The sequence below is a fragment of the Festucalex cinctus genome, chromosome 2 (assembly GCF_051991245.1).
Source record: "Festucalex cinctus isolate MCC-2025b chromosome 2, RoL_Fcin_1.0, whole genome shotgun sequence".
Classification (NCBI taxonomy): Eukaryota; Metazoa; Chordata; class Actinopteri; order Syngnathiformes; family Syngnathidae; genus Festucalex; species Festucalex cinctus.
In genome coordinates this window covers 43,090,888-43,117,672 of record NC_135412.1, presented here as the reverse complement: position 1 = coordinate 43,117,672, position 26,785 = coordinate 43,090,888, and the positions used below count along the sequence as shown (strand labels likewise).

General features: G+C 39.2%; 1 protein-coding gene and 1 long non-coding RNA gene across 8 annotated transcripts in view; both read left to right on the top strand.

Annotated features, from left to right (window-relative positions):
- The window catches only part of sema3b (sema domain, immunoglobulin domain (Ig), short basic domain, secreted, (semaphorin) 3B), a 365,064-nt gene that overhangs the window by 319,333 nt on the left and 18,946 nt on the right, over window positions 1–26,785 (top strand). For all 7 annotated transcript variants that reach the window (XM_077515174.1, XM_077515173.1, XM_077515172.1 and 4 more), the window contains 2 exons: window positions 26,350–26,405; window positions 26,615–26,754. In XM_077515174.1, coding sequence (XP_077371300.1) covers window positions 26,350–26,405; window positions 26,615–26,754 — 196 coding nt within the window. The remainder of the gene's footprint in view (window positions 1–26,349; window positions 26,406–26,614; window positions 26,755–26,785) is intronic.
- On the top strand, window positions 21,741–23,187 carry LOC144014868 (uncharacterized). The gene is made up of 5 exons (XR_013282606.1): window positions 21,741–22,248; window positions 22,388–22,434; window positions 22,521–22,571; window positions 22,649–22,682; window positions 22,822–23,187. It is a non-coding gene; the product is annotated as an uncharacterized LOC144014868 (long non-coding RNA).

The following is a 26,785-nucleotide window of genomic DNA, read 5'->3' as shown; positions in this document are numbered from 1 at the left end:
TATAAGCCTCAAGGGCTATGTGGCGCTGTATTTATAACTGAATGTTGTCATCGAGATACCTTCAGGCCTTGATTATAAGCATACATGTCAAGTGTGGGATTTTTTTTGGAGAATGTACCGTGGAGTTATTATGCATACCCTTCATTCACGATATTGCTTTTAATGTCCACAGAGGCTATCAAAAATAAATAAAAATATATATATGTTTGGATAAGTCTGATGCCAGTGAACATTTTGAGTGGTGGAAACTAAAAGAATATTCATAAATGACTTAGTTATCACACTTAGAATGAGTTTACATTTTTTGTACAAAATACCGTATGTGGGGTATTTTTTTTTATGCCTCAAGGGCTAGGTGACGCTGCATATATAACTGAATGTTGTCATAGAGATAGCTTCAGGCCTTGACGATAAACATACATGTCAAGTTTGGGATTTTTTGGAGCATGTACCGGGGAGTTATTAAGCATATCCTTTTTCAGTGCGAAACACAAATTTTGATGCCCCGCCCTCATCATATAGTATTTCGAAAGGTCAAGATTTTTCCCCCTGTCGTTGGCTCAGGTCTTGACATGGTCCAGGTCAGGTCTTAACTCAGTCGGATGAAACGTGTAGGAGAAGTGGGCAAAAGTCTGCCCCCTGTGAATGTGCAAAAATCGTCAAAAATGGGACATTTAAAAATTCGTAGCTCACTTCCTGTTCATTTTAGTATATGGGTCCAAGAGACTTTTTTGTAGGTCTTGGGCTCCCTCATACACCTAAAAATATTCGTCGTTCTTGCTTAAACGTACAACCGGGGCTGCTTTGTTAAAAACTTCTAGGGGGCGCTATTGAGTCATTTTTTTAAAAATAGCACAATCAACAATAAAATATGGCTCATTTTACCAGGCCAGATGTGTGTGCCAAGTTTCATGAGTTTCTGTGCATGTTTAGACCCTCAAAACTGGCGTTGTTTTCTTGGCGAACAGCGCTTAGCCACACCCACAGCAATTCGCGAAAACTCACAAACTTCGTGTTGTGACATCATGAAGGCCGAAACCCTCATCTGAGCAAATATGAGGTAGGTCCAGTTAACGTGTTTGGAGAAAAACGTAGAAGAAAATTCGTAAGAAAAAAAATTGCCACTAGGTGGCGCTATCAGTTAGATGAAATATAAGTCAGTAGATGTCTTTAGGGCTGGACTCTCATCAAATGTGTGAAATTTTGAGAAGATAGGATCATCTCGGTCAAGTTAATGCAGCTTTTATTTTCACGAAAAATCTTCAGACTTTGCGTCACCGTAGCGGCCACGCCCTTTGGTGAAAAGTTACAATATTCGGTGTGGGGCATGATCAACATCTTAAGGCTTTTCTGACCAATTTTCAAATGGATCCCTTCAACAAGCTCAGCACAGTAGCTAAAAACGTAAAGTATGACATTTATTGTAACCACTAGGTGGCGCTATATGTATAACTGAATTTTATCATTTCGATGTTTTCAGGCCGTGACTATTACGTTGCCTGAGAAGTTTGAGATTTTTTGGAGCTTGAACATGGGAGTTATTAAGCATTTGCTCTTTCTGGACAAATGAAATTTTAAAGGCAATATTTGATGCCCCGCCCCTGTCATATAGTATTTCAAAAAGGCAAGATGTTTTGCCCAGTTGTTCTCTCAGGTCTTAAGATGATAAATGCCAAGTTTGAAGTCAATTGGATGAAAAATGTTTGCAAAGGGGGAAAAAGCATGACCACAGTGAATGTGCCAAAATAGGCCAAAATTGGACGTAAAAAAATTCATAGCTCACTTCCTGTACATTTTAGCTACATGGTCCCAATAGACTTTTTTGTGCGTCTCGGGGTGCTACACGTGCCTGCCAATTTTTGTTGCTCTAGCTCAAACGTGCCGGGCTTGGTTTTTATTTTTCTACGCTAGGGGGCGCTATCGAGTCGCATTGTTATGACGACTTAATAATATCAAATTTTTCGCCGGGCCTGAGGAGTGTGCAAAGTTCGGTGAGTTTTCGTGAATGTTTAGGTACCCAAAATCGCGATCGTTTGCGGAGAATAAAGAAGAAGAAGAAGAATAATAATAATAATAATAATAATAATAATAATAATAATAATAATAATTTTTACAAAAACAATAGGGACCTCGCAGCGGTCGCTGCTCGGGCCCTAATAATAATAACTAGAGCTGCGAGCAGCTATAAAGGGCCCTCGCAGCCCGGGCCACGTTGGGGTCCTTGCACGTTGGGGTACTTGCACGTTGGGGTACTGGCACGTTGGGGTACTGGCATATTGGAAGCAAAATTTCTTTGAAAATGGCATAATAAACGTTTACATGTAGAATATTTTTTTTGCCAGTGTCTGTCAAGCTCAACGGATTTTGGTGATTGTTAAGACCTGCAAAAATCAGCGTCCTTATTTATTTTTAGGCAATGAGTTGCCCTGATTGGTATTTTTTTGTAAAAGTGTATATACACATCATCGCTCGTTGTACTCATTGCACAATGTTTACTTTTATTGTCCAAAGGGGCAATCAAAAATGAATAAAACAAAATGGAAACGTACATACGTTTGGATCGGTGTGAAGCCAGTGAACAATTTGAGTGGTGGAAACTAAAAGAATATTCATAAATGACTTAGTTATCACACTTAGAATGAGTGTACATTTTTTGTACAAAATACCGTATGTGGGGTATTTATTTATTTTTTTATATATAAGCCTCAAGGGCTAGGTGGCGCTGTATTTATAACTGAATGTTGTCATAGAGATACCTTCAGGCCTTGATTATAAGCATACATGTCAAGTGTGGGATTTTTTTTGGAGCATGTACCGTGGAGTTATTAAGCATATCCTTCATTCACGATATTGCTTTTAATGTCCATAGAGGCTATCAAAAATAAATAAAACTATATATATGTTTGGATAAGTCTGATGCCAGTGAACATTTTGAGTGGTGGAAACTAAAAGAATATTCATAAATGACTTAGTTATCACACTTAGAATGAGTTTCCATTTTTTGTACAAAATACCGTATGTGTGGTATTTTTTTTTCATGCCTCAAGGGCTAGGTGGCGCTGCATATATAACTGAATGTTGTCATAGAGATAACTTCAGGCCTTGACGATAAACATACATGTCAAGTTTGGGATTTTTTGGAGCATGTACCGGGGAGTTATCAAGCATATCATTTTTCATTGCGAAACACAAATTTTGATGCCCCGCCCTCATCATATAGTATTTCGAAAAGTCAAAATTTTCCCCCCTGTCGTTGGCTCAGGTCTTGACATGGTCCAGGCCAAGTCTTAACTCAGTCGGATGAAACGTATAGGAGAAGTGGGCAAAAGTCTGCCCCCTGTGAATGTGCAAAAATCGTCAAAAATGGGACATTCAAAAATTCGTAGCTCACTTCCTGTTCATTTTAGCATATGGGTACAAGAGACTTTTTTGTAGGTCTTGGGCTCCCTCATACACCTAAAAATATTCGTCGTTCTTGCTTAAACGTACAACCGGGGCTGCTTCGTTAAAAATTTCGAGGGGGCGCTATTGAGTCATTTTTTTAAAAATAGCACAATCGCCGATAAAAAATTGCTCATTTTACCAGGCCAGATGTGTGTGCCAAGTTTCAGGAGTTTCTGTGCATGTTTAGACCCTCAAAACTGGCGTTGTTTTCTTGGCGAACAGCGCTTAGCCACGCCCACAGCAATTCGCGAAAACTCACAAACTTCGTGTTGTGACATCATGAAGGCCGAAACCCTCATCTGAGCAAATATGAGGTAGGTCCAGTTAACGTGTTTGGAGAAAAACGTAGAAGAAAATTCGTAAGAAAAAAAATTGCCACTAGGTGGCGCTATCAGTAAGATGAAATGTAAGTTAGTAGATTTCTTTAGGGCTGGACTCTCATCAAATGTGTGAAATTTTGAGAAGATAGGATCATCTCGGTCAAGTTAATGCAGCTTTTATTGTCACGAAAAATCTTCAGACTTTGCGTCACCGTAGCGGCCACGCCCTTTGGCGAAAAGTTACAATATTCGGTGTGGGGCATCATCAACATCTTAAGGCTTTTCTGACCAATTTTCAACTGGATCCCTTCAACGAGCTCAGCACAGTAGCTAAAAACGTAAAGTATGACATTTATTGTAACCACTAGGTGGCGCTATATGTAGAACTGAATTTTGTCATATAGATGTTTTCAGGCCGTGACTATTACGTTGCCTGAGAAGTTTGAGATTTTTTGGAGCTTGTACATGGGAGTTATTAAGCATTTGCTCTTTCTGGACAAATGAAATTTTAAAGGCAATATTTGATGCCCCGCCCCCGTCATATAGTATTTCAAAAAGGCAAGACTTTTTGCCCAGCTGTTCTCTTAGGTCTTGAGATGATAAATGCCAAGTTTGAAGTCAATGGGATGAAAAATGTTTGCATAGGGGGAAAAAGCATGACCACAGTGAATGTGCCAAAATAGGCCAAAATTGGACATTAAAAAATTCATAGCTCACTTCCTGTACATTTTAGCTACATGGTCCCAATAGACTTTTTTGTGCGTCTCGGGGTGCTACACGTGCCTACCAATTTTCGTTGCTCTAGCTCAAACGTGCCGGGCTTGGTTTTTATTTTTCTATGCTAGGGGGCGCTATAGAGTCGCGTTGTTATGACGACTTCATAATATCAAATTTTTCGCCGGACCTGAGGAGTGTGCAAAGTTCGGTGAGTTTTCGTGAATGTTTAGGTACCCAAAATCGTGATCGTTTACGGAGAAGAAGAAGAAGAAGAAGAAGAAGAAGAATAACTAGAGCTGCGAGCAGCTATAAAGGGCCCTCGCAGCCCGGGCCACGTTGGAGTCCTTGCACGTTGGGGTACTTGCACGTTAGGGTACTGGCACGTTGGGGTACTGGCATATTGGAAGCACAATTTCTTTGACAATGGCATAATAAACGTTTACATGTAGAATATTTTTTTTGCCAGTGTGTATCAAGCTCAACGGCTTTTGGGGATTGTTAAGACCTGCAAAAATCTGCGTCCTTTTTTATTTTTAGGCAATGAGTTGCCCTGATTGGTATTTTTTGTAAAAGTGTATATATACATCATCGCTCGTTGTACTCATTGCACAATGTTACTTTTATTGTCCAAAGGGGCAATCAAAAATGAATAAAACAAAATGGAAACGTACATACGTTTGGATCGGTGTGAAGCCAGTGAACAATTTGAGTGGTGGAAACTAAAAGAATATTCATAAATGACTTAGTCATCACACTTAGAATGAGTTTACATTTTTTGTACAAAATACCGTATGTGTTTTTTTTTTTTTTTTATATAAGCCTCAAGGGCTAGGTGGCGCTGTATTTATAACTGAATGTTGTCATCGAGATACCTTCAGGCCTTGATTATAAGCATACATGTCAAGTGTGGGATTTTTTTTGGAGCATGTACCGTGGAGTTATTAAGCATATCCTTCATTCACGATATTGCTTTTAATGTCCACAGAGGCTATCAAAAATAAATAAAAATATATATATGTTTGGATAAGTCTGATGCCAGTGAACATTTTGAGTGGTGGAAACTAAAAGAATATTCATAAATGACTTAGTTATCACACTTAGAATGAGTTTACATTTTTTGTACAAAATACCGTATGTGGGGTATTTTTTTTTTATGCCTCAAGGGCAAGGTGGCGCTGCATATATAACTGAATGTTGTCATAGAGATAGCTTCAGGCCTTGACGATAAACATACATGTCAAGTTTGGGATTTTTTGGAGCATGTACCGGGGAGTTATTAAGCATATCCTTTTTCAGTGCGAAACACAAATTTTGATGCCCCGCCTTCATCATATAGTATTTCGAAAGGTCAAGATTTTTCCCCCTGTCGTTGGCTCAGGTCTTGACATGGTCCAGGTCAAGTCTTAACTCAGTCAGATGAAACGTGTCGGAGAAGTGAATGTGAATGTGCAAAAATAGTCAAAAATGGGACATTCAAAAATTCGTAGCTAACTTCCTGTTCATTTTAGCATATGGGTCCAAGAGACTTTTTTTGTAGGTCTTGGGCTCCCTCATACACCTAAAAATATTCGTCGTTCTTGCTTAAACGTACAACCGCGGCTGCTTCGTTAAAAACCTCTCGGGGGCGCTATTGAGTCATTTTTGTAAAAATAGCACAATCAACAATAAAATATTGCTCATTTTACCAGGCCAGATGTGTGTGCCAAGTTTCAGGAGTTTTTGTGCCAGTTTAGGCCCTCAAAACTGGCGTTGTTTTCTTGGCGAACAGCGCTTAGCCACGCCCACAGCAATTCGCGAAAACTCATAAACTTCGTGTTGTGACATCATGAAGGCCGAAACCCTCATCTGAGCAAATATGAGGTAGGTCCAGTTAACGTGTTTGGAGAAAAACGTAGAAGAAAATTCGTAAGAAAAAAAATTGCCACTAGGTGGCGCTATCAGTTAGATGAAATATAAGTTAGTAGATGTCTTTAGGGCTGGACTCTCATCAAATCTGTGAAATTTTGAGAAGATAGGATCATCTCGGTCAAGTTAATGCAGCTTTTATTTTCACAAAAAATCTTCAGACTTTGCGTCACCATAGCGGCCACGCCCTTTGGCGAAAAGTTACAATATTCGGTGTGGGGCATGATCAACATCTTAAGGCTTTTCTGACCAATTTTCAAATGGATCCCTTCAACAAGCTCAGCACAGTAGCTAAAAACGTAAAGTATGACATTTATTGTAACCACTAGGTGGCGCTATATGTATAACTGAATTTTATCATATAGATGTTTTCAGGCCGTGACTATTACGTTGCCTGAGAAGTTTGAGATTTTTTGGAGCTTGAACATGGGAGTTATTAAGCATTTGCTCTTTCTGGACAAATGAAATTTTAAAGGCAATATTTGATGCCCCGCCCCCGTCATATAGTATTTCAAAAAGGCAAGATGTTTTGCCCAGTTGTTCTCTCAGGTCTTGAGATGATAAATGCCAAGTTTGAAGTCAATTGGATGAAAAATGTTTGCAAAGGGGGAAAAAGCATGACCACAGTGAATGTGCCAAAATAGGCCAAAATTGGACATTAAAAAATTCATAGCTCACTTCCTGTACATTTTAGCTACATGGTCCCAATAGACTTTTTTGTGCGTCTCGGGGTGCTACACCTGCCTGCCAATTTTTGTTGCTCTAGCTCAGGGGTGTCAAACTCATGTTTGCTCAGGGGCCACATGGAGGAAAATATGTTACCAAGTGGGCCACATCAGTAAAATAACGGTATATAACTTAAAAATGATTGCTGTCAATTATATGCAGATTTTCGCTGTTTTTGTGCCAGTCCTAAATTACGGAGCTCAACTGTAATCATATTGTCCCAAAAAATAATACAAATGCAAATGGAACGTGGCAACAATGAATTCTGGACGTGTTAAATCTACCTGTTGTGCATATATATTGTTCCCAGAATGCATCGCATGGCACAGTTAATGACGTTATAAAGACGCTAATGCTGTCATATCTGTTTGTGTTACCAGTAATTTAATTTGTGTCGTATTTAACACGTTTGTCGGTCTATGATTAAGAAAAATAAAATAATAATAATAATAATAATAATAATAATAATTAAACAAACCGCAACTTTAACTTGTGTGTAAAATAATGACATCCAGGCTCATCTGAGGACTGCTTGTGAAGTTACAACTTTTATATATTTTGATCATGGTTGGCTGATTAATTAGTCCGCCATTACAATTTTTTATTTTTTTTTTAACTTTACAAAATTATCTCGCGGGCCGGATTAAACCCCTTTGCGGGCCTGATCCGGCCCGCGGGCCTTATGTTTGACACTCCTGCTCTAGCTCAAACGTGCCGGGCTTGGTTTTTATTTTTCTACGCTAGGGGGCGCTATCGAGTCGCATTGTTATGACGACTTAATAATATCAAATTTTTCGCCGGGCCTGAGGAGTGTGCAAAGTTCGGTGAGTTTTCGTGAATGTTTAGGTACCCAAAATCGCGATCGTTTGCGGAGAATAAAGAATAATAATAATAATAATAATAATAATAATAATAATAATAATAATAATAATAATTTTTACAAAAACAATAGGGACCTCGCAGCGGTCGCTGCTCGGGCCCTAATAATAATAATAATAATAATTTTTACAAAAACAATAGGGACCTCGCAGCGGTCGCTGCTCGGGCCCTAATAATAATAATGATAATAATAATAATAATAATAATAATTATTATTTTTACAAAAACAATAGGGACCTCGCAGCGGTCGCTGCTCGGGCCCTAATAATTCTTACAAAAACAAGAGGGACCTCGCAGCGGTCGCTGCTCGGGCCCTAATAATAATAATAATAATAATAATTTTTACAAAAACAATAGGGACCTCGCAGCGGTCGCTGCTCGGGCCCTAACTAGAGCTGCGAGCAGCTATAAAGGGCCCTCGCAGCCTGGGCCACGTTGGGGTACTTGCACATTGGAAGCAGAATTTCTTTGACAATGCCATGATAAACCTTTACATTTGGATTTTTATTTTTTATTTTTGCCAGGTGTGATGAGTGTGTCAAGCTCAATGGGTTTTGGTGATTGTTAAGATCTGCAAAAATCAGCGTCTTTTTTTTATTTTTAGGCAATGAATTGCCCTGATTGGTATTTTTTGCAAAAGTACATTTACACATCATCGCTCGTACTCATTGCACAATGTTGCTTTTGTTGTCCATAGAGGCGATCAAAAAAAATGAAACTAAATAAAATAGTACATATGTTTGGATCGGTCTGATGCCAGTGAACATATTTAGTGGTGGAAAGTAAAAGAATATTCATAAATGACTTAGTTATCACACTTACAATGAGTTTAAAATTTTTGTAAAAATACCGTAAGTGAGGCATTTTTTTTATGACTCAAGGACTAGGTGGCGCTGTATTTACAACTGAATTTTGTCATAGAGATACCTTCAGGCCTTGACTATAAATATACATTTCAAGTATGGGATTTTTTGGAGCATGTACCTGGGAATTATTAAGCATATCCTTCATTCACGACATTGCTTTTAATGTCCATAGAGCAGGGATGGGCAATCTCGGCCCTCGAGGGCCGGTGTCCCTGCAGGTTTTCGATGTTTCCGTTTTCCAACACAGCTGATATATGATCAGCTCATCAGCAAGCTCTGCACAAGACTGATAACGATCCCGTTGATTGGAATCAGCTTGTGTTGGAAAACGGAAACATCGAAAACCTGCAGGGACACCGGCCCTCGAGTACCGAGATTGCCCATCCCTGCCATAGAGGCTATCAAAAATCAATAAAACTAAATAACAAAAATATGTATGTTTGGTTAGGTCTGATGCCAGTGAGCATTTTGAGTGGTGGAAAGTACAAGAATATTCATAAATGACTTAGTTCTAACACTTAGAATGAGTTTACATTTTTTGTAAAAATACCGTAAGTGGGGTATTTTTTTTTTTCCATTCCTCAAGGGCTAGGTGGCGCTGCATATATAACTGAATGTTGTCATAGAGATAGCTTCAGGCCTTAAATATTAACATAGATGTCAAGTTTGGGATTTTTTTGGAGCATGTACCGGGGAGTTATTAAGCATATCCTTTTTCATTGCGAAACACAAAATTTGATGCTCCGTCCTCATCATATAGTATTCCGAAAGTCAAGATTTTTCCCACTGTCGTTGGCTCAGGTCTTGACATGGTCCAAGTCAAGTCTGAAGTCAGTCGGATGAAACGTGTAGGAGAAGTGGGCAAAAGTATGCCCCCTGTAAATGTGCTAAAATCGTAAAAAATGGGACATTCAAAAATCCGTAGCTCGCTTCCTGTTCATTTTAGGACATGGGTCCAAGAGACTTTTTTTGTAGGTCTTGGGCTCCCTCATACACCTAAAAATTTCCAAAGATCTTGCTTCAACGTACAAGCGGGGCTGCTTAGTTAAAAATTTCTAGGGGGCGCTATTGAGTCATTTTTGTAAAAATAGCACAATACATGATAAAATATTACTCATTTTACCAGGCCAGATGTGTGTGCCAAGTTTCATGACTTTCTGTGCATGTTTAGACCCTCAAAATCGGCGTTGTTTTCTTGGCGAACAGTGCTTAGCCACGCCCACAGCGTTTCGCGAAAACTCACAAACTTCGTGTTGTGACATCATGAAGGCCGAAACCCTCTTCTGAACAAATATGAGGTAGGTCCAGTTAACGTGTTTGGAGAAAAACGTTGAAGAAAATTCATAAGAAAAAAAAATTCCACTAGGTGGCGCTATAAGTAAGATGAAATATAAGTTCGTAGATGTCTTAAGGCCTGGACTCTCATCAAATGTGTGAAATTTTGAGAAGATAGGATCATCTGGGTCAAGTTAAAGCAACTTTTATTGTCACGAAAAATTTTCAGATTTTGCGGCACCGTAACGGCCACGCCCTTTGGAGAAAAGTTACAATATTCGGTTTGGGGCATGATCAATATCTTAAGGCTTTTCTGACCAATTCTCAACTGGATCCCTTCAACGAGCTCGGCACAGTTGCTAAAAATGTAAAGTATGACGTTTATTGTCACCACTAGGTGGTGCTAAATGTATAACTGAATTTTATTATATAGATGTTTTCAGGCCGTGACTATTAAGTTGCATGAGAAGTTTGAGATTTTTTGGAGCTTGTACATGGGAGTTATTAAGCATTTTGTCTTTCTGGACAAATGAAATTTGAAAGGCAATTTTTGATGCCCCGCCCCCGTCACATAGTATTTCGAATAGTCAAGATATTTTGCCCAGTTGTTGTCTCAGGTCTTGAGATGATACATGCCAAGTTTGAAGTCAATTGGATGAAAAATGTTTGCAAAGGGGGGAAAAGCATGACCACAGTGAATGTGCCAAAATGGGCCAAAATTGGACATTCAAAAATTGATAGCTCACTTCCTGTACATTTTAGGAAATGGCTTCCACTGACTTTTTTGTGCGTCTCGGGGTGCTACACGTGCCTGCCAATTTTTGTAGCTCTAGGTCAAACGGGCCGGGATTGGTTTTTATTTTTCTACGCTAGGTGGCGCTATAGAATCGCGTTGTTATGACAACTTCATAATATCAAATTTTTCGCCGGACCCAAAGAGATTGCAAAGTTTGGTGAGTTTTCGTAAATGTTTAGGCCCTCAAAAATGCGATCGTTTGCGGAGAATAAAGAAGAAGAAGAAGAAGCGGAATAATAATAATTCTTACAAAAACAAGAGGGACCTCGCAGCGGTCGCTGCTCGGGCCCTAATAATAATCCGATCGAAAAACAATAGGGACCTCGCAGCGGTAGCTGCTCGGGCCCTAACTAGAGCTGCGAGCAGCTATAAAGGGCCCTCGCAGCCCGGGCCACGTTGGGGTACTTGCACGTTGGGGTACTTGCACGTTGGGGTACTGGCACGTTGGGGTACTGGCAAGTTTAGGTACGGCACATTGGAAGCAGAATTTCTTTGAAAATGGCATGATAAACCTTGACATGTGGATTTTTTTTGTTTTTGTAAAAATACCGTTAAGTTGGTGTATTTTTTTTTTATGCCTCTAGGGCTAGGTGGCGCTGTATATATAATGGAATGTTGTCATAGGGATACCTTCAAGCCTTGACTCTAAACATACATGTCAAGTGTGGGATTTTTTTGGAGCATGTACCGTGGAGTTATTAAGCATATCCTTCATTCACGATATTGCTTTTAATGTCCATTAGAGGCTATCAAAAATAAATAAAAAAGTACATGTTTGGATAAGTCTAATGCCAGTGAACATTTTGAGTGGTGGAAAGTAAAAGAATATTCATAAATGACTTAGTTATCACACTTAGAATGAGTTTACATTTTTTGTACAAAATACCGTATGTGGGGTATTTTTTTGTTTTGCCTCAAGGGCGAGGTGGCGCTGCATATATAACTGAATGTTGTCATAGAGATACCTTCAGGCCTTGACGATAAACATACATGTCAATTTTGGGATTTTTTGGAGCATGTATCGGGGAGTTATTAAGCATATCCTTTTTCAGTGCGAAACACAAATTTTGATGCCCCGCGCTCATCATATAGTATTTCCAAAAGTCAAGATTTTTCCGTCTGTTGTTGGCTCAGGTCTTGGCATGGTCCAGGTCAAGTCATAAGTCAGTCGGATAAAACATGTAGGAGAAGTGGGCAAAAGTAAGAATATTCATAAATGACTTAGTTATCACACTTAGAATGAGTTGACATTTTTTGTACAAAATACCGTATGTGGGGTATTTTTTTTTCACGCCTGAAGGGCTAGGTGGCGCTGCATATATAACTGAATTTTGTCATAGAGATACCTTCAGGCTTTGACTATAAACATACATGTCAAGTTTGGGATTTTTTGGAGCATGTACCGGGGAGTTATTAAGCATATCCTTTTTCAGTGCGAAACACAAAATTTGATGCCCCGCCCTCATCATATAGTATTTCCAAAAGTCAAGATTTTTCTGCCTGTAGTTGGCTCAGGTCTTGACATGGTCCAGGTCAAGTCTAAAGTCAGTCGGATGAAATGTGTAGGAGAAGTGGGCAAAAGTATGCCCCCTGAAAATGTGCAAAAATCGTCAAAAATGGGACATTCAAAAATTCATAGCTCACTTCCTGTTCATTTTAGCATATGGGTCCAAGAGACTTTTTTGTAGGACTTGGGCTCCCTCATACACCTAAAAATATTCGTCGTTCTTGCTTAAACGTACAACCGGGGCTGCTTTGTTAAAAACTTCTAGGGGGCGCTATTGAGTCAATTTTGTAAAAAATAGCACAATCAACAATAAAATATGGCTCATTTTACCAGGCCAGATGTGTGTGCCAAGTTTCATGAGTTTCTGTGCATGTTTAGACCCTCAAAACTGGCGTTGTTTTCTTGGCGAACAGCGCTTAGCCACACCCACAGCAATTCGCGAAAACTCACAAACTTCGTGTTGTGACATCATGAAGGCCGAAACCCTCATCTGAGCAAATATGAGGTAGGTCCAGTTAACGTGTTTGGAGAAAAACGTAGAAGAAAATTCGTAAGAAAAAAAATTGCCACTAGGTGGCGCTATCAGTTAGATGAAATATAAGTCAGTAGATGTCTTTAGGGCTGGACTCTCATCAAATGTGTGAAATTTTGAGAAGATAGGATCATCTCGGTCAAGTTAATGCAGCTTTTATTTTCACGAAAAATCTTTAGACTTTGCGGCACCGTAGCGGCCACGCCCTTTGGCGAAAAGTTACAATATTCGGTGTGGGGCATGATCAACATCTTAAGGCTTTTCTGACCAATTTTCAAATGGATCCCTTCAACAAGCTCAGCACAGTAGCTAAAAACGTAAAGTATGACATTTATTGTAACCACTAGGTGGCGCTATATGTATAACTGAATTTTATCATATAGATGTTTTCAGGCCGTGACTATTACGTTGCCTGAGAAGTTTGAGATTTTTTGGAGCTTGAACATGGGAGTTATTAAGCATTTGCTCTTTCTCGACAAATGAAATTTTAAAGGCAATATTTGATGCCCCGCCCCCGTCATATAGTATTTCAAAAAGGCAAGATGTTTTGCCCAGTTGTTCTCTCAGGTCTTGAGATGATAAATGCCAAGTTTGAAGTCAATTGGATGAAAAATGTTTGCAAAGGGGGAAAAAGCATGACCACAGTGAATGTGCCAAAATAGGCCAAAATTGGACATAAAAAAATTCATAGCTCACTTCCTGTACATTTTAGCTACATGGTCCCAAGAGACTTTTTTGTGCGTCTCGGGGTACTACACGTGCCTGCCAATTTTTGTTGCTCTAGCTCAAACGTGCCGGGCTTAGTTTTTATTTTTCTACGGTAGGGGGCGCTATCGAGTCGCATTGTTATAACGACTTCATAATATCAAATTTTTCGCCGGACCTGAGGAGTGTGCAAAGTTCGGTGAGTTTTCGTGAATATTTAGGTAACCAAAATCGCGATTGTTTGCGGAGAATAAAGAAGAAGAATAATAATAATAATAATAATAATAACTAGAGCTGCGAGCAGCTATAAAGGGCCCTCGCAACCTGGGCCACGTTGGGGTACTTGCACGTCGGGGTACTGGCACGTTGGGGTACTGTCAAATCGGACAAGGACCATCAAAAATGTTTTTGACAAGCTTTGTGAGTGCAAAAGGCCAAAGATGGTGTGCAATTCCCAAAATAAATTCAAAATGGCGGACTTCCTTTTAGGTTTAGCATACGGCTACAGAATACTTTTTGTAGGTCTTAAGCTAATAGGTATGCCTCCCAGTTTTCAAAAATCTAGGTCAAGTCATCTTTAGTTGTGTATCGCTTGAATCATACAATTGGAAATGCTCCATAAAAATGCGCCCTAGCTTTAGGTGTTTAATCAAAACGCAAAATATGGTGTGCAATTCCCATGCATTGCTATGGCAACAGCGTGTGACAAAATAAAAAACTTTCGATTACTTTGCATCTTAAACATCTTAAGATGAAACATACCAAGTTTGAAGACAGTCGGATAAATTTTGTAGGAGGGGTTCGTTAAAATATGACCCCTGAAAAAGGCCACAAAAAATGGCAACAAATCCCATCATAAATCAAAATGGCGGACTTCCTGTTTGGTTTAGCCCATGGTTCCAAGAGACTTTTTTGTACATCGTGGGCTCTTATGTATGCCTGCAAATTATCATAGCGCTAGGTGAAACGTACAACCGGGAATGCTTAGTTAAAGAGGAGTTTTTTAGCTCAAAATGTGATGCCCGGCCCCTGGGGGACTTCCTGTTGCGTTTAGCACATGGCACCAAGAGACATTTTTGTAGATCCTGGGCTGTTACATATGTCTACAATTTTTCGTCACTCTAGCTGCTTCGTACAACTGGGAATGCTTCATTAAGAAGGATTTTTTTCCTTTGCAAAAAGTGCATGCCACGATAACAGCATGTGACGAAATAAAAAACTTTCAATAACTTTTCATTTTCAACATCTTAAGATGAATCACACCAAGTTTGAAGATGATCGGATAAACTCTGTAGGAGGAGTTTGTTAAAATATGACCCCTATGAAATGGCCAAAAAAAATGGCAACACATTCCAAAGTAAATCAAAATGGCGGACGTCCTGTTAGGTTTAGCATATGGTTCAAAAAGAGTTTTTTGTAAATCGAGGGCTGTTATATACCTCTACAAATTTTGGTAACTCTAGGTGAAACGTACAGCCGGGTATGCTTTGTTAAAGAGGAGTTTTTTTTAGCTCAAAATGTGATGCCCGGCCCCTGGGGGACTTCCTGTTGGGTTTAGCACAGGGCACCAGGAGACTTTTTTGTACATCTTGGGCTGTTACATATGTCTACAAATTTTCGTAGCTCTAGCTGCTTCGTACAACTGGCAATGCTTCTTTAAGGATATTTTTTTTCCTTTGCAAACAGTGCATGCCATGACAACAGCGTGCGACGAAATACAAAGCTTTCAATAACTTTTCATCTTCAACATCTTAAGATGAATCACACCAAGTTTGAAGATGATCGGATAAACACTGTAGGAGGAGTTCGTTAAAATAAGACTCCAATGAAATGGCCAAAAAAATGGCAACACGTTCCAAAATAAATCAAAATGGTGGACTTCCTGTTAGGTTTAGCATATGGTTCAAAAAGAGTTTTTTGTAGGTCATAGCCTGTTACATATGTGTACCAATTTTCGTAGCTCTAGATTAAACGTACAACCGGCAATGCCTCGTGAAGTAAGAATTTTTAAACTCTAAATTTGATGCGCCGCCGCCGTCATATAGTATATCAAAAACTTTTCATTTTTCACAATGATGTTGTCCCAGGTGTTGAGATGGTACATCCCAAGTTTGAAGTCAATCGGGTTAACCGTGTAGGAGAAGCGGGCAAAAGTATGACCCCTGTAAATGTGCAAAAATTGGCAAAAATTGGACATTTAAATACTCATACCTCACTTTCTGTCTATTTTAGGGTACACACTTCAAAGAGGTTTTTGTTCATTGGGATGTGCTACAGGTGCCACACAATTTTCATAGCCGTCGGACAATCGTAGCGGGACAGGGATCCGTTTAACCTATGTAGGGGGCGCTAAGGAGCCATTTTTCTGTTATCATGTATGGCGACTTTAAAATATCAAATTTTTCGCCAGGCCTGATGTGCGTGTAAAGTTTGGTGAGTTTTCGGTCACGTTTAGTGTCTCAAAAATGCGATTGTTTGCGGAGAATAATAATAATAAGAATAATAATAATAAGAAGAATTCCTACAAAAACAATAGGGCCTCGCAGCGGCACCGCCGCCGCCGCTGCTCGGGCCCTAATAATAATAATAATAATAATAATAATTTTTACAAAAACAATAGGGACCTCGCAGCGGTCGCTGCTCGGGCCCTAATAATAATAATAATAATAATAATAATAATAATAATAATAATTTTTACAAAAACAATAGGGACCTCGCAGCGGTCGCTGCTCAGGCCCTAACTAGAGCTGCGAGCAGCTATAAAGGGCCCTCGCAGCCTGGGCCACGTTGGAGTCCTTGCACGTTGGGGTACTTGCACGTTAGGGTACTGGCACGTTGGGGTACTGGCACGTTGGGGTACTGGCATATTGGAAGCAAAATTTCTTTGAAAATGGCATAATAAACGTTTACATGTAGAATATTTTTTTTGCCAGTGTGTGTCAAGCTCAACGGGTTTTGGTGATTGTTAAGACCTGCAAAAATCAGCGTCCTTTTTTATTTTTAGGCAATGAGTTGCCCTGATTGGTATTTTTTGTAAAAGTGTATATATACATCATCGCTCGTTGTACTCATTGCACAATGTTACTTTTATTGTCCAAAGGGGCAATCAAAAATGAATAAAACAAAATGGAAACGTACATACGTTTGGATCGGTGTGAAGCCAGTGAACAATTTGAGTGGTGGAAACTAAAAGAATATTCATAAATGACTTAGTCATCACACTTAGAATGAGTTTACATTTTTTTGTACAAAATACCGTATGTGGGTTTTTTTTTTTATATAAGCCTCAAGGGCTAGGTGGCGCTGTATTTATAACTGAATGTTGACATCGAGATACCTTCAGGCCTTGATTATAAGCATACATGTCAAGTGTGGGATTTTTTTTGGAGCATGTACGGTGGAGTTATTAAGCATATCCTACATTCACGATATTGCTTTTAATGTCCACAGAGGCTATCAAAAATAAATAAAAATATATATATGTTTGGATAAGTCTGATGCCAGTGAACATTTTGAGTGGTGGAAACTAAAAGAATATTCATAAATGACTTAGTTATCACACTTAGAATGAGTTTACATTTTTTGTACAAAATACCGTATGTGGGGTATTTTTTTTATGCCTCAATGGCTAGGTGGGGCTGCATATATAACTGAATGTTGTCATAGAGATAGCTTCAGGCCTTGACGATAAACATACATGTCAAGTTTTGGATTTTTTGGAGCATGTACCGGGGAGTTATTATGCATATCCTTTTTCAGTGCGAAACACAAATTTTGATGCCCCGCCTTCATCATATAGTATTTCGAAAGGTCAAGATTTTTCCCCCTGTCGTTGGCTCAGGTCTTGACATTGTCCAGGTCAAGTCTTAACTCATTCAGATGAAACGTGTAGGAGAAGTGGGCAAAAGTCTGCCCCCTGTGAATGTGCAAAAATCGTCAAAAATGGGACATTCAAAAATTCGTAGCTCACTTCCTGTTCATTTTAGCATATGGGTCCAAGAGACTTTTTTGTAGGTCTTGGGCTCCCTCATACACCTAAAAATATTTGTCGTTCTTGCTTAAACGTACAACCGGGGCTGCTTCGTTAAAAACCTCTAGGGGGCGCTATTGAGTCATTTTTGTAAAAATAGCACAATCAACAATAAAATATTGCTCATTTTACCAGGCCAGATGTGTGTGCCAAGTTTCATGAGTTTCTGTGCATGTTTAGACCCTCAAAACTGGCGTTGTTTTCTTGGCGAACAGCGCTTAGCCACACCCACAGCAATTCGCGAAAACTCACAAACTTCGTGTTGTGACATCATGAAGGCCGAAACCCTCATCTGAGCAAATATGAGGTAGGTCCAGTTAACGTGTTTGGAGAAAAACGTAGAAGAAAATTCGTAAGAAAAAAAATTGCCACTAGGTGGCGCTATCAGTTAGATGAAATATAAGTCAGTAGATGTCTTTAGGGCTGGACTCTCATCAAATGTGTGAAATTTTGAGAAGATAGGATCATCTCGGTCAAGTTAATGCAGCTTTTATTTTCACGAAAAATCTTCAGACTTTGCGTCACCGTAGCGGCCACGCCCTTTGGCGAAAAGTTACAATATTCGGTGTGGGGCATGATCAACATCTTAAGGCTTTTCTGACCAATTTTCAAATGGATCCCTTCAACAAGCTCAGCACAGTAGCTAAAAACGTAAAGTATGACATTTATTGTAACCACTAGGTGGCGCTATATGTATAACTGAATTTTATCATATAGATGTTTTCAGGCCGTGACTATTACGTTGCCTGAGAAGTTTGAGATTTTTTGGAGCTTGAACATGGGAGTTATTAAGCATTTGCTCTTTCTGGACAAATGAAATTTTAAAGACAATATTTGATGCCCCGCCCCCATCATATAGTATTTCTAAAAGGCAAGACTTTTTGCCCAGTTGTTCTCTCAGGTCTTGAGATGATAAATGCCAAGTTTGATGTGAATTGGATGAAAAATGTTTGCAGAGGGGGAAAAAGCATGACCACAGTGAATGTGCCAAAATAGGCCAAAATTGGACATAAAAAAATTCATAGCTCATTTCCTGTACATTTTAGCTACATGGTCCCAATAGACTTTTTTGTGCGTCTCGGGGTGCTACACGTGCCTGCCAATTTTCGTTGCTCTAGCTCAAACGTGCCAGGCTTGGTTTTTATTTTTCTACGCTAGGGGACGCTATAGAGTCGCGTTGTTATGACGACTTCATAATATAAAATTTTTCGCCGGGCCTGAGGAGTGTGCAAAGTTTGGTGAGTTTTCGTGAATGTTTAGGTCCTCAAAAATGCGATCGTTTACGGAGAATAATAATAATAATAATAATAATAATAATAATAATAATAATAATAATTCGAACGAAAAACAATAGGGACCTCGCAGCTGCTCGGGCCCTAATAATAATAATAATTTTTACAAAAACAATAGGGACCTCGCAGCGGTCGCTGCTCGGGCCCTAATAATAATTTTTACAAAAACAATAGGGACCTCGCAGCGGTCGCTGCTCGGGCCCTAATAATAACTAGAAATGCCATTTCTGGGGAAATGGCGTGTGAAGGCTGGAGAGCTGAATGATACCTGTGGAATGATTTTGAATAATGTTGAATGATGAATTATATTGAAAGATATTGAATGGTGTTGAATGATGTTGAATGATACTGAATGACATGGAATGAGCTTAACATGCTGAAGTTGGAATGGTTTGAATTAATCCAGAAATCTAGAAGCAGTTGAAGGAAGAAAAATAGCACAAAGGTAAAAATAAATCAGCAAGAAACAAGAAAACAATGAAGAAATCAAGTAAGAAATGGAGGAAGTAGCAAGTAATCGGGTAAGCAATGGAGTAAAGTGAGAAGAATTAAGTAAGCAATGAAGTAAGGAGGGTAGAATCGAGTTGCAATGGTGTAAGGAGTGGCAAACTTAAGCAATGGAGTAATAGTCACTGTTAGTATACTAAGCTAGCATTAGCATGCTAGCATGCTAAGCTAACATTAGCAATAGCATGCTAATATAGTATGAGCGTTCTAAACTAGCATTAGCATTGGCTTGCTAAGCTAGCATTAGCATGCTAAGCTAACATTAGCATTAGCATGCTAACTTAGCATTAGCAGTAGCGTGCTAAACTAACATTAACATGCTAAGCTAACATTAGCATTAATATGCTAAGCTAACATTAGCATTCGCATGCTAACTTAGCATTAGCATGTTAAGTTAACTTTAACATTAGCATGCTAGCTTAGCATTATAATGCTAAGCTAGCATTAGCATGCTAAGCTCGCATTAGCATGCTAACTTAGCACTAGCATGCTCACTTCCTGTTGATTTCAGGTCACTTCCTGTTGAATTCGGGTCACTTCCTGTTGAAATCGGGTCACTTCCTGTTGATATGAGGTCACTTCCTGTTAAAACAGGTCACTTCCTGTTGAAATCGGTCACTTCCTGTTGATTTTAGGTCACTTCCTGTTGATTTTAGGTCACTTCCTATTGAAATTAGGTTACTTCCTGTTGATATGAGGTCACTTCCTATTGAAATCAGGTCACTTCCTGTTGAATTAAGGTCACTTACTGGTCACTTCCTGTTGAAATTAAGTCACTTCCTGTTGATATGAGGTCACTTCCTGTTGATATAGGTCACTTCCTGTTCAGGTGGGGGAATATCAGGCATACCTAATCATGTGCATGGTAAGTTGTAAAATGGCTGCCGTGCTGGGTAAGTTAGGTGGTAAGATGGAAGAGGTCATGGCATGAATTGGTGGAGTATATTGTAGTTGGAATGAAGTTAATCGGATAAATAATGTGGAAGTAAATGTGAAATGTAGAATCGCCCATGTAGAATGTGGGAAATAATCGGGTGCGAAATCGAGAATTGTGGGTAACGCGTGGATTTTGTAACTGAAAAGCTGGAAGAGCTCATGGCGTGAAATGGAATATATTGAAGTTGGAATGAAGTAATCGGATGAATAATGTGGAAGTAAATGGAAAATGTAGAATGTGGGAAATAATCGGTTGCGAAATCGAGAAATGTGGGTAACGCGTGAATTTTGGAACTGAAAAGCTGGAATAGCTCATGGCATGAATTGCTGGAATATATTGAAGCTGGAATGATGTGAATCGGATGAATGATGTGGAAGTAAATGGAAAATGTAGAATGCGGGAAATATTCCGGTACGAAATTGGGAATTGTGGGTAAGGCGTGAATTTTGGAACTGAAAAGCTGGAAAAGCTCATGGCTTGAATTGCTGGAATATATTGACGTTGGAATGACGTCAATCGGATGAATAATGTGGAAGTAAATGGAAAATGTAGAATGCGGGAAATATTCGGGTACGAAATCGGGAATTGTGGGTAAGGCGTGAATTTTGGAACTGAAAAGATGGAAGAGCTCTTGGCTTGAATTGCTGGAATATATTGAAGCTGGAACGACGTCAATCGGATGAATAATGTGGAAGTAAATGGAAAATGTAGAATGTGGGAAATATTCGGGTACGAAATTGGGAATTGCGGGTAAGGCGTGAATTTTGGAACTGAAAAGCTGGAATAGCTCATAGCATGAATTGCTGGAATATGTTGAAGCTGGAATGATGTGAATAGCATGAAAATGTGTAAGTAAATGGAAAATGTAGAACGTGGGAAATGTTCAGGTACGAAATCGGGAATTGTGGGTAAGGTGTGAATTTTTTAACTGAAAAGCTGGAATAGCTCATGGCATGAATTGCTGGAATATATTTAAGCTGGAATGATGTGAATAGCATGAAAAATGTTTAAGTATATGGAAAATGTAGAATGTGGGAAATATTCGGGTACAAAATCAGGAATTGTGGGTAAGGTGTGAATTTTGCAACTGAAGAGCTGGAATAGCTCATAGCATGAATTGCTGGAATATATTGAAGCTGGAATGATGTGAATATCATGAAAAATGTGGAAGTAAATGTGAAACTTTGAATCTCCCATTAACTCTTTGACCGCCATAAACGTTTAGCCATAAACGTTTAAAAACGTTCAGTATAATCCTAGGATAGGCCGCCATAGACGTCAATTGACGTCTACTATGTTTTTTTATGGAAACGGGTGGAGGAAAGCCTTGGGCAGCTGTGCTCCAAATATCAAGCCGATCGGGTTACTATAATGAATATTCCTGGCCACTAGATGGCTGTGATGAGTCTTTTGGACAAGATCGGGTAGGAGACAACAGTAGAAGAAGAGAGGCTGAGCTCGAGTGTTGAATGGCTAACTTGGCTAAGAGAGTCAAAAAGGCTACAGATGGCAATCAGCTCACGCTTGATCCTTATTTTCAAAGCTCAAAAGCATCGACCAGTGCTCAAGAGCACAGTGATGACGGGGTTAAGTCATAGTTGAAGCGGTGACGCGGCCGTTTCGACCACGTCCTAAGGCCCCACCGGCTAGCGATGCTAATAACGTCCTAAGGCCCCACCGGCTAGCGATGCTAACACCGGAGAAAAGTGGTGCACAACCGAGCACGTCTGCACAGATGACGTTTCATCGGACGATGACGACTACTATGGGTCCGATGCAAGTCTTGGACAGTCTTCCAAAGAACGTGAAGGTAAGCGCTAACATGCTAAGAGATTGCTAGTAAGATTACTTTCCTAACTTTTCGGTCGATCTGCTAGCAGCGTGTGTAAATGTGCTGATATACACTAAAACATCTATTACCTATCCAAACGTGAATGTATATTTTATAGATCGTGCTCACAGCAACGTCCGACCGCTGGTTCTACGACAAAGAAAGGTAAAAAAAAAAAAACGTTTTCAATACACCGCAACAATAAAAGGAAAGTCTTTCGATAGTATTGTAATTGTATATGTTTCTTTCAGCTCCTCCTTATAGGGCCCAAAGTGACCCTTCTCACAGTGAGCAGAACAAAGGTAAAAAGAAAAAAAAAAAAAGATTCTCCACAGCACTAATAAAATATTTGATGGTAAACGTCTTCTATAAATTACAGAATGTGCATCAACCAATACATCCAAGAAAAAAAGGTAAACATGCACGCACACGCACACACACACACACACACACACACACACACACACACACACACACACACACACCCACACACACACACATTGCATCACAGTGCTCTAAAATAATATATGATATTGAAATGTATATTTGCAGATCCCAAAGATTCTGGCTGGCTTGAAGTTGATGAATTCGGCTGGCAGCCAACCATCTTCCCCTTTGCTGCAAAACCAGGACCTGAATTCCCACCTGCCAGCTGACATCCTGGAGCTCTTCATCACGGATGAACTTCTCCAGCACATCGTTCATCATACCAACCTCTACGGAAATCAGTCCATGCAGAAGCAGACTGACAAAAACTGTTGCGCACGTGTAAATAGTTTTCAAATAGTTTTCCAAATTGTTTGTTCGGATTGCTACTGTTGCATGTAAATAAACTATTATTTTGCAATCAAAAAACATTTTTTATTGTTGCGGTAGTGTTTTATAGAAGTTTAGGTGTTTGTAGAATCACTCATGCAAAAAAAAAAAAGTGCCAAATTCACTAGAGTACATGAAATAACATTGTTTCACAAAAAGCTTGATTTCTCCGTATTTTGGAAGAAAATAGTGGATTTGGGTGAAACGAAGCTGTTTTCTATTGTTGATTACTGAAGATCCGAATAAGGTAGAAACAAACTTTTTTTTTTTTAGATGAAAGATGAGACTTCAATATTTCATTTGGTAGTATCCGCGTTTCCATAGTCCTAACACAACATTTTCTGTGGAGCTTGAAAGATCGGTAAAATTCTGTAAATCAGCTGGCACTATGGGGTTACCTTTTCCGAAAATGGCTGGCAGTCAAAGAGTTAAGAATAATGGGGAAAATTCGGGTACGAAATCGGGAATTGTGGGTAAGGCGTGAATCCTAGGAATAAAAAAAATACAAGCGGTTGTCGCGTGAATTTTTGGAATAGTTTGAAATTGGAATGGAGTGAATCGGGTGAAAAATGTGGAAGTAGATAGCTCCCAAAAAAGTGGGGGGAATAATAACTGAAACTAGACTAAGCAATTTCTGAAGAAATTGCGTGGGATGCTGAAAGCCGAATGCTAATAGCTGAATGCTAAGCTGACTGCTAATAGCAGAATGCTAATGAAGGAAATAAGAAGAAATTCCGTGAAAATTACATCGTAATTAACTATTAATTACTAGTAATAGTAGTAGTAGTAGTAGTAGTAGTAGTAGTACTAGTAGTAGTAGTAGCAGTAGTAGAAACAGTAATACTAGTAGTAGTCCATCCATCCATCCATCCTTTTTCTTGACCGCTTATTCCTCACTTGGGTCGCGGGGGTGCTGGCGCCTATCTCAGCTGGCTCTGGGCAGTAGGCGGGGGACACCCTGGACTGGTTGCCAGCCAATCGCAGGGCACACAGAGACGAACAACCATCCACACTCACAAGCACACCTAGGGACAATTCGGAGCGCCCAATTAACCTGCCATGCATGTCTTTGGAATGTGGGAGGAGACCGGAGTTACTAGTAGTAGTATTACTCGTAATTATTTAGTAACTTGTAGTCTACAAGTTACTAAATAATTACTCGTAATTATTTAGTAACTTGTAGACTACATTACATTTCATTGGTTGTAAATTACATATGAGAAATTATGAATGAATTATAAATGAAAAGACAGAAGTTTAAATTCAACCAGTCTGAGACTGGTATCGAACCCTCACCTCCTGTTTACTATTCAATGATCTACTGCACTGCCACTCTATCCACTCACCCACAGAAGACTTGGTGGAATCATTGAAGTGTTGTGAAATGGAAGCAGCGAATGTGTCTGAACGCAATAAAATGTATGTTAAATGAATAAAGAAAGATAAATTGGTTGTAAATTACAAATGAGAAATTATGGATGAATTATAAATGAAAAGACGAAAGTTTTAGCTTTCACTAAAAAAAAAAAGAAGTATGTCTTACAGCGTATCTATATTGAAACGTGACATTTGATGCTGAATAATGGGGGCCACGTGTTCAATCACTTCAATGAAATTATAGAATGCATTATGCAATATGGATTAATTTTGAAGAAATAGTTTGTCAAATGACATTTAACGAAATAGATGTTAACTTGTTGTATTATGACGAAACTGAGAAAAAAAAAAAAAAAGTTGCTCCATCCGAGGTTTGAACCAGCGAACCATTCGTAGGGCTGTCTTTGCTATTCACCTGGCTCCAGCGGTTAACTCCGTGAGCCACCGGACCTGTGTGCAGCAGAGCGAATTGGCGTATTTGTAATTTAAAGTGTCACCTGACGCTGAAAGTCATCAGCGCTGATTTGGGACACATGTGTTTGATCATGCCAGTATAACGCATTTCCTGGTATGATCGTCAGTTGGTATACTTAACATCCGTTTATGTAATTGCCACGGACATATGTGCAATGTACATGACTGTACATGCACTCTCCCAACTGCGCCACTGAGCAGTATCAGAAAGCCAGTCAATATGGTCTGTTGTATGTATGGAAGTGGGCGTGGAAAATGGGACTTAGAAAAAATTCAGTGTCAGTCCCATTAAAACTGAATGGGGAAAAGTAGATCTTTAACATTAAATTATGCGAGCACTGTAAGTAATATGAAGTCAAACGATAAGAGAATAAAATACTTATTGTGGGATGCTTTCAGCATCCCACAATAAGTATAATAATAATAAAGGTTAGAAACAACATATGTGGGAATGCTTTCAGCATTCCTACAATAATAATAAAGGTTAGAAACAACATTCCCACAACTAGACTAAGCAATTTCTGGAGAAATTGCGTGGGAATGCTGAAAGCTGAATGCTGAAAGCTGAATGCTAATAGCTGAATGCTAAGCCGAATGCTATTAGCTGAATGCTAATGAAGGAAACAAAGAAACTGTAAAAATTACAAAGTAATTACCTATTAATTACTAGTAATAATAGTAGTAGTAGTAGTCGTAAAAACAGTAGTAGTATTACTAGTAATTATTAAGTACAGTGGAACCTCTACTTACGAACGTCTCTTCATCCGAAATTTTCGAGTTACGAAACTCCTCAACGGGAAAATATTGCCTCTTGTTACGAAAGAAATTTCTAGATACGAAAGGTAAAAATACATTACCGAACGCAACATACTTTCGGCTATGGCTATTTCCTACCATAGGTACCTATGAGCGTAAATACTAGATCGGTGTTTGTGCATCGTTCTGGCATCCCATTGGCTAAGAGCAACCTTCTACCATAGGTATAAGCGTATACTAGATCGGTGTTTGTGCATGTTTCTGTCATCCCATTGGCTAAGAGGAACCTCTACCATAGGTATGAGCTTATACTAGATCGGTGTCTATACAGCGTCCTCATCATTAATCCCGCGGCCCATGAGGTGTTCCGATAGTTTTTCGTAAATGTATGAACTAACGGCCAACGAATTTGTTGCCTCCAGCCTTCACACTATAATAAAAAATTGAATTTGTAATGCACTTTTCATCATGATCTCAAAGTGCTACAGAGAAAAAAAAGTTAACATCATATTCATAATTAAAATAAAAATAAAAAGTAAAATAAAAATTCCAAAATAAAATAAATACAATGGTTTTCAGGCCTAATTAAAAAGATAGATAAAAAGGTTTTCAGGCCTCACTTTTATTTGTTTATTTATTTGTTTGTTTGTTTTACAGGCGATTCCGTCGCCAGGATGTAAGGAACGGTGATCCCAACACTCTCTGCTCAGGAGGTAAGCATTTACAGTAACCTAAATAATGCAACAATTTGTAGTTATCCCAAATTGTAAAGATCTATATTGAGTCCCCTAGTGGTCATATGACCTTCCTGTATTGCTTTCTCCTTTTCAGTCATCCACTATAGCTCAGTTTTTCCCTCAACGTTATGGGTAATGAAGTAGCCTACTATATTGTCTTTTTCCCCTTGTGTTGCGCCCTGCAGACCACCACAAGCACCACATTGCTGAGAAGAAGCTATACGGAGTCGAAGGAAGCAGCACCTTCTTGGAGTGCATCCCCAAATCCCTTCAGGCTCGAGTTAGGTGGACCTTTCAGAAACAGCGAGACAAGCCACGAGAGGAGGTAAGAATGTCCCATTTGATCCAGTGAACAT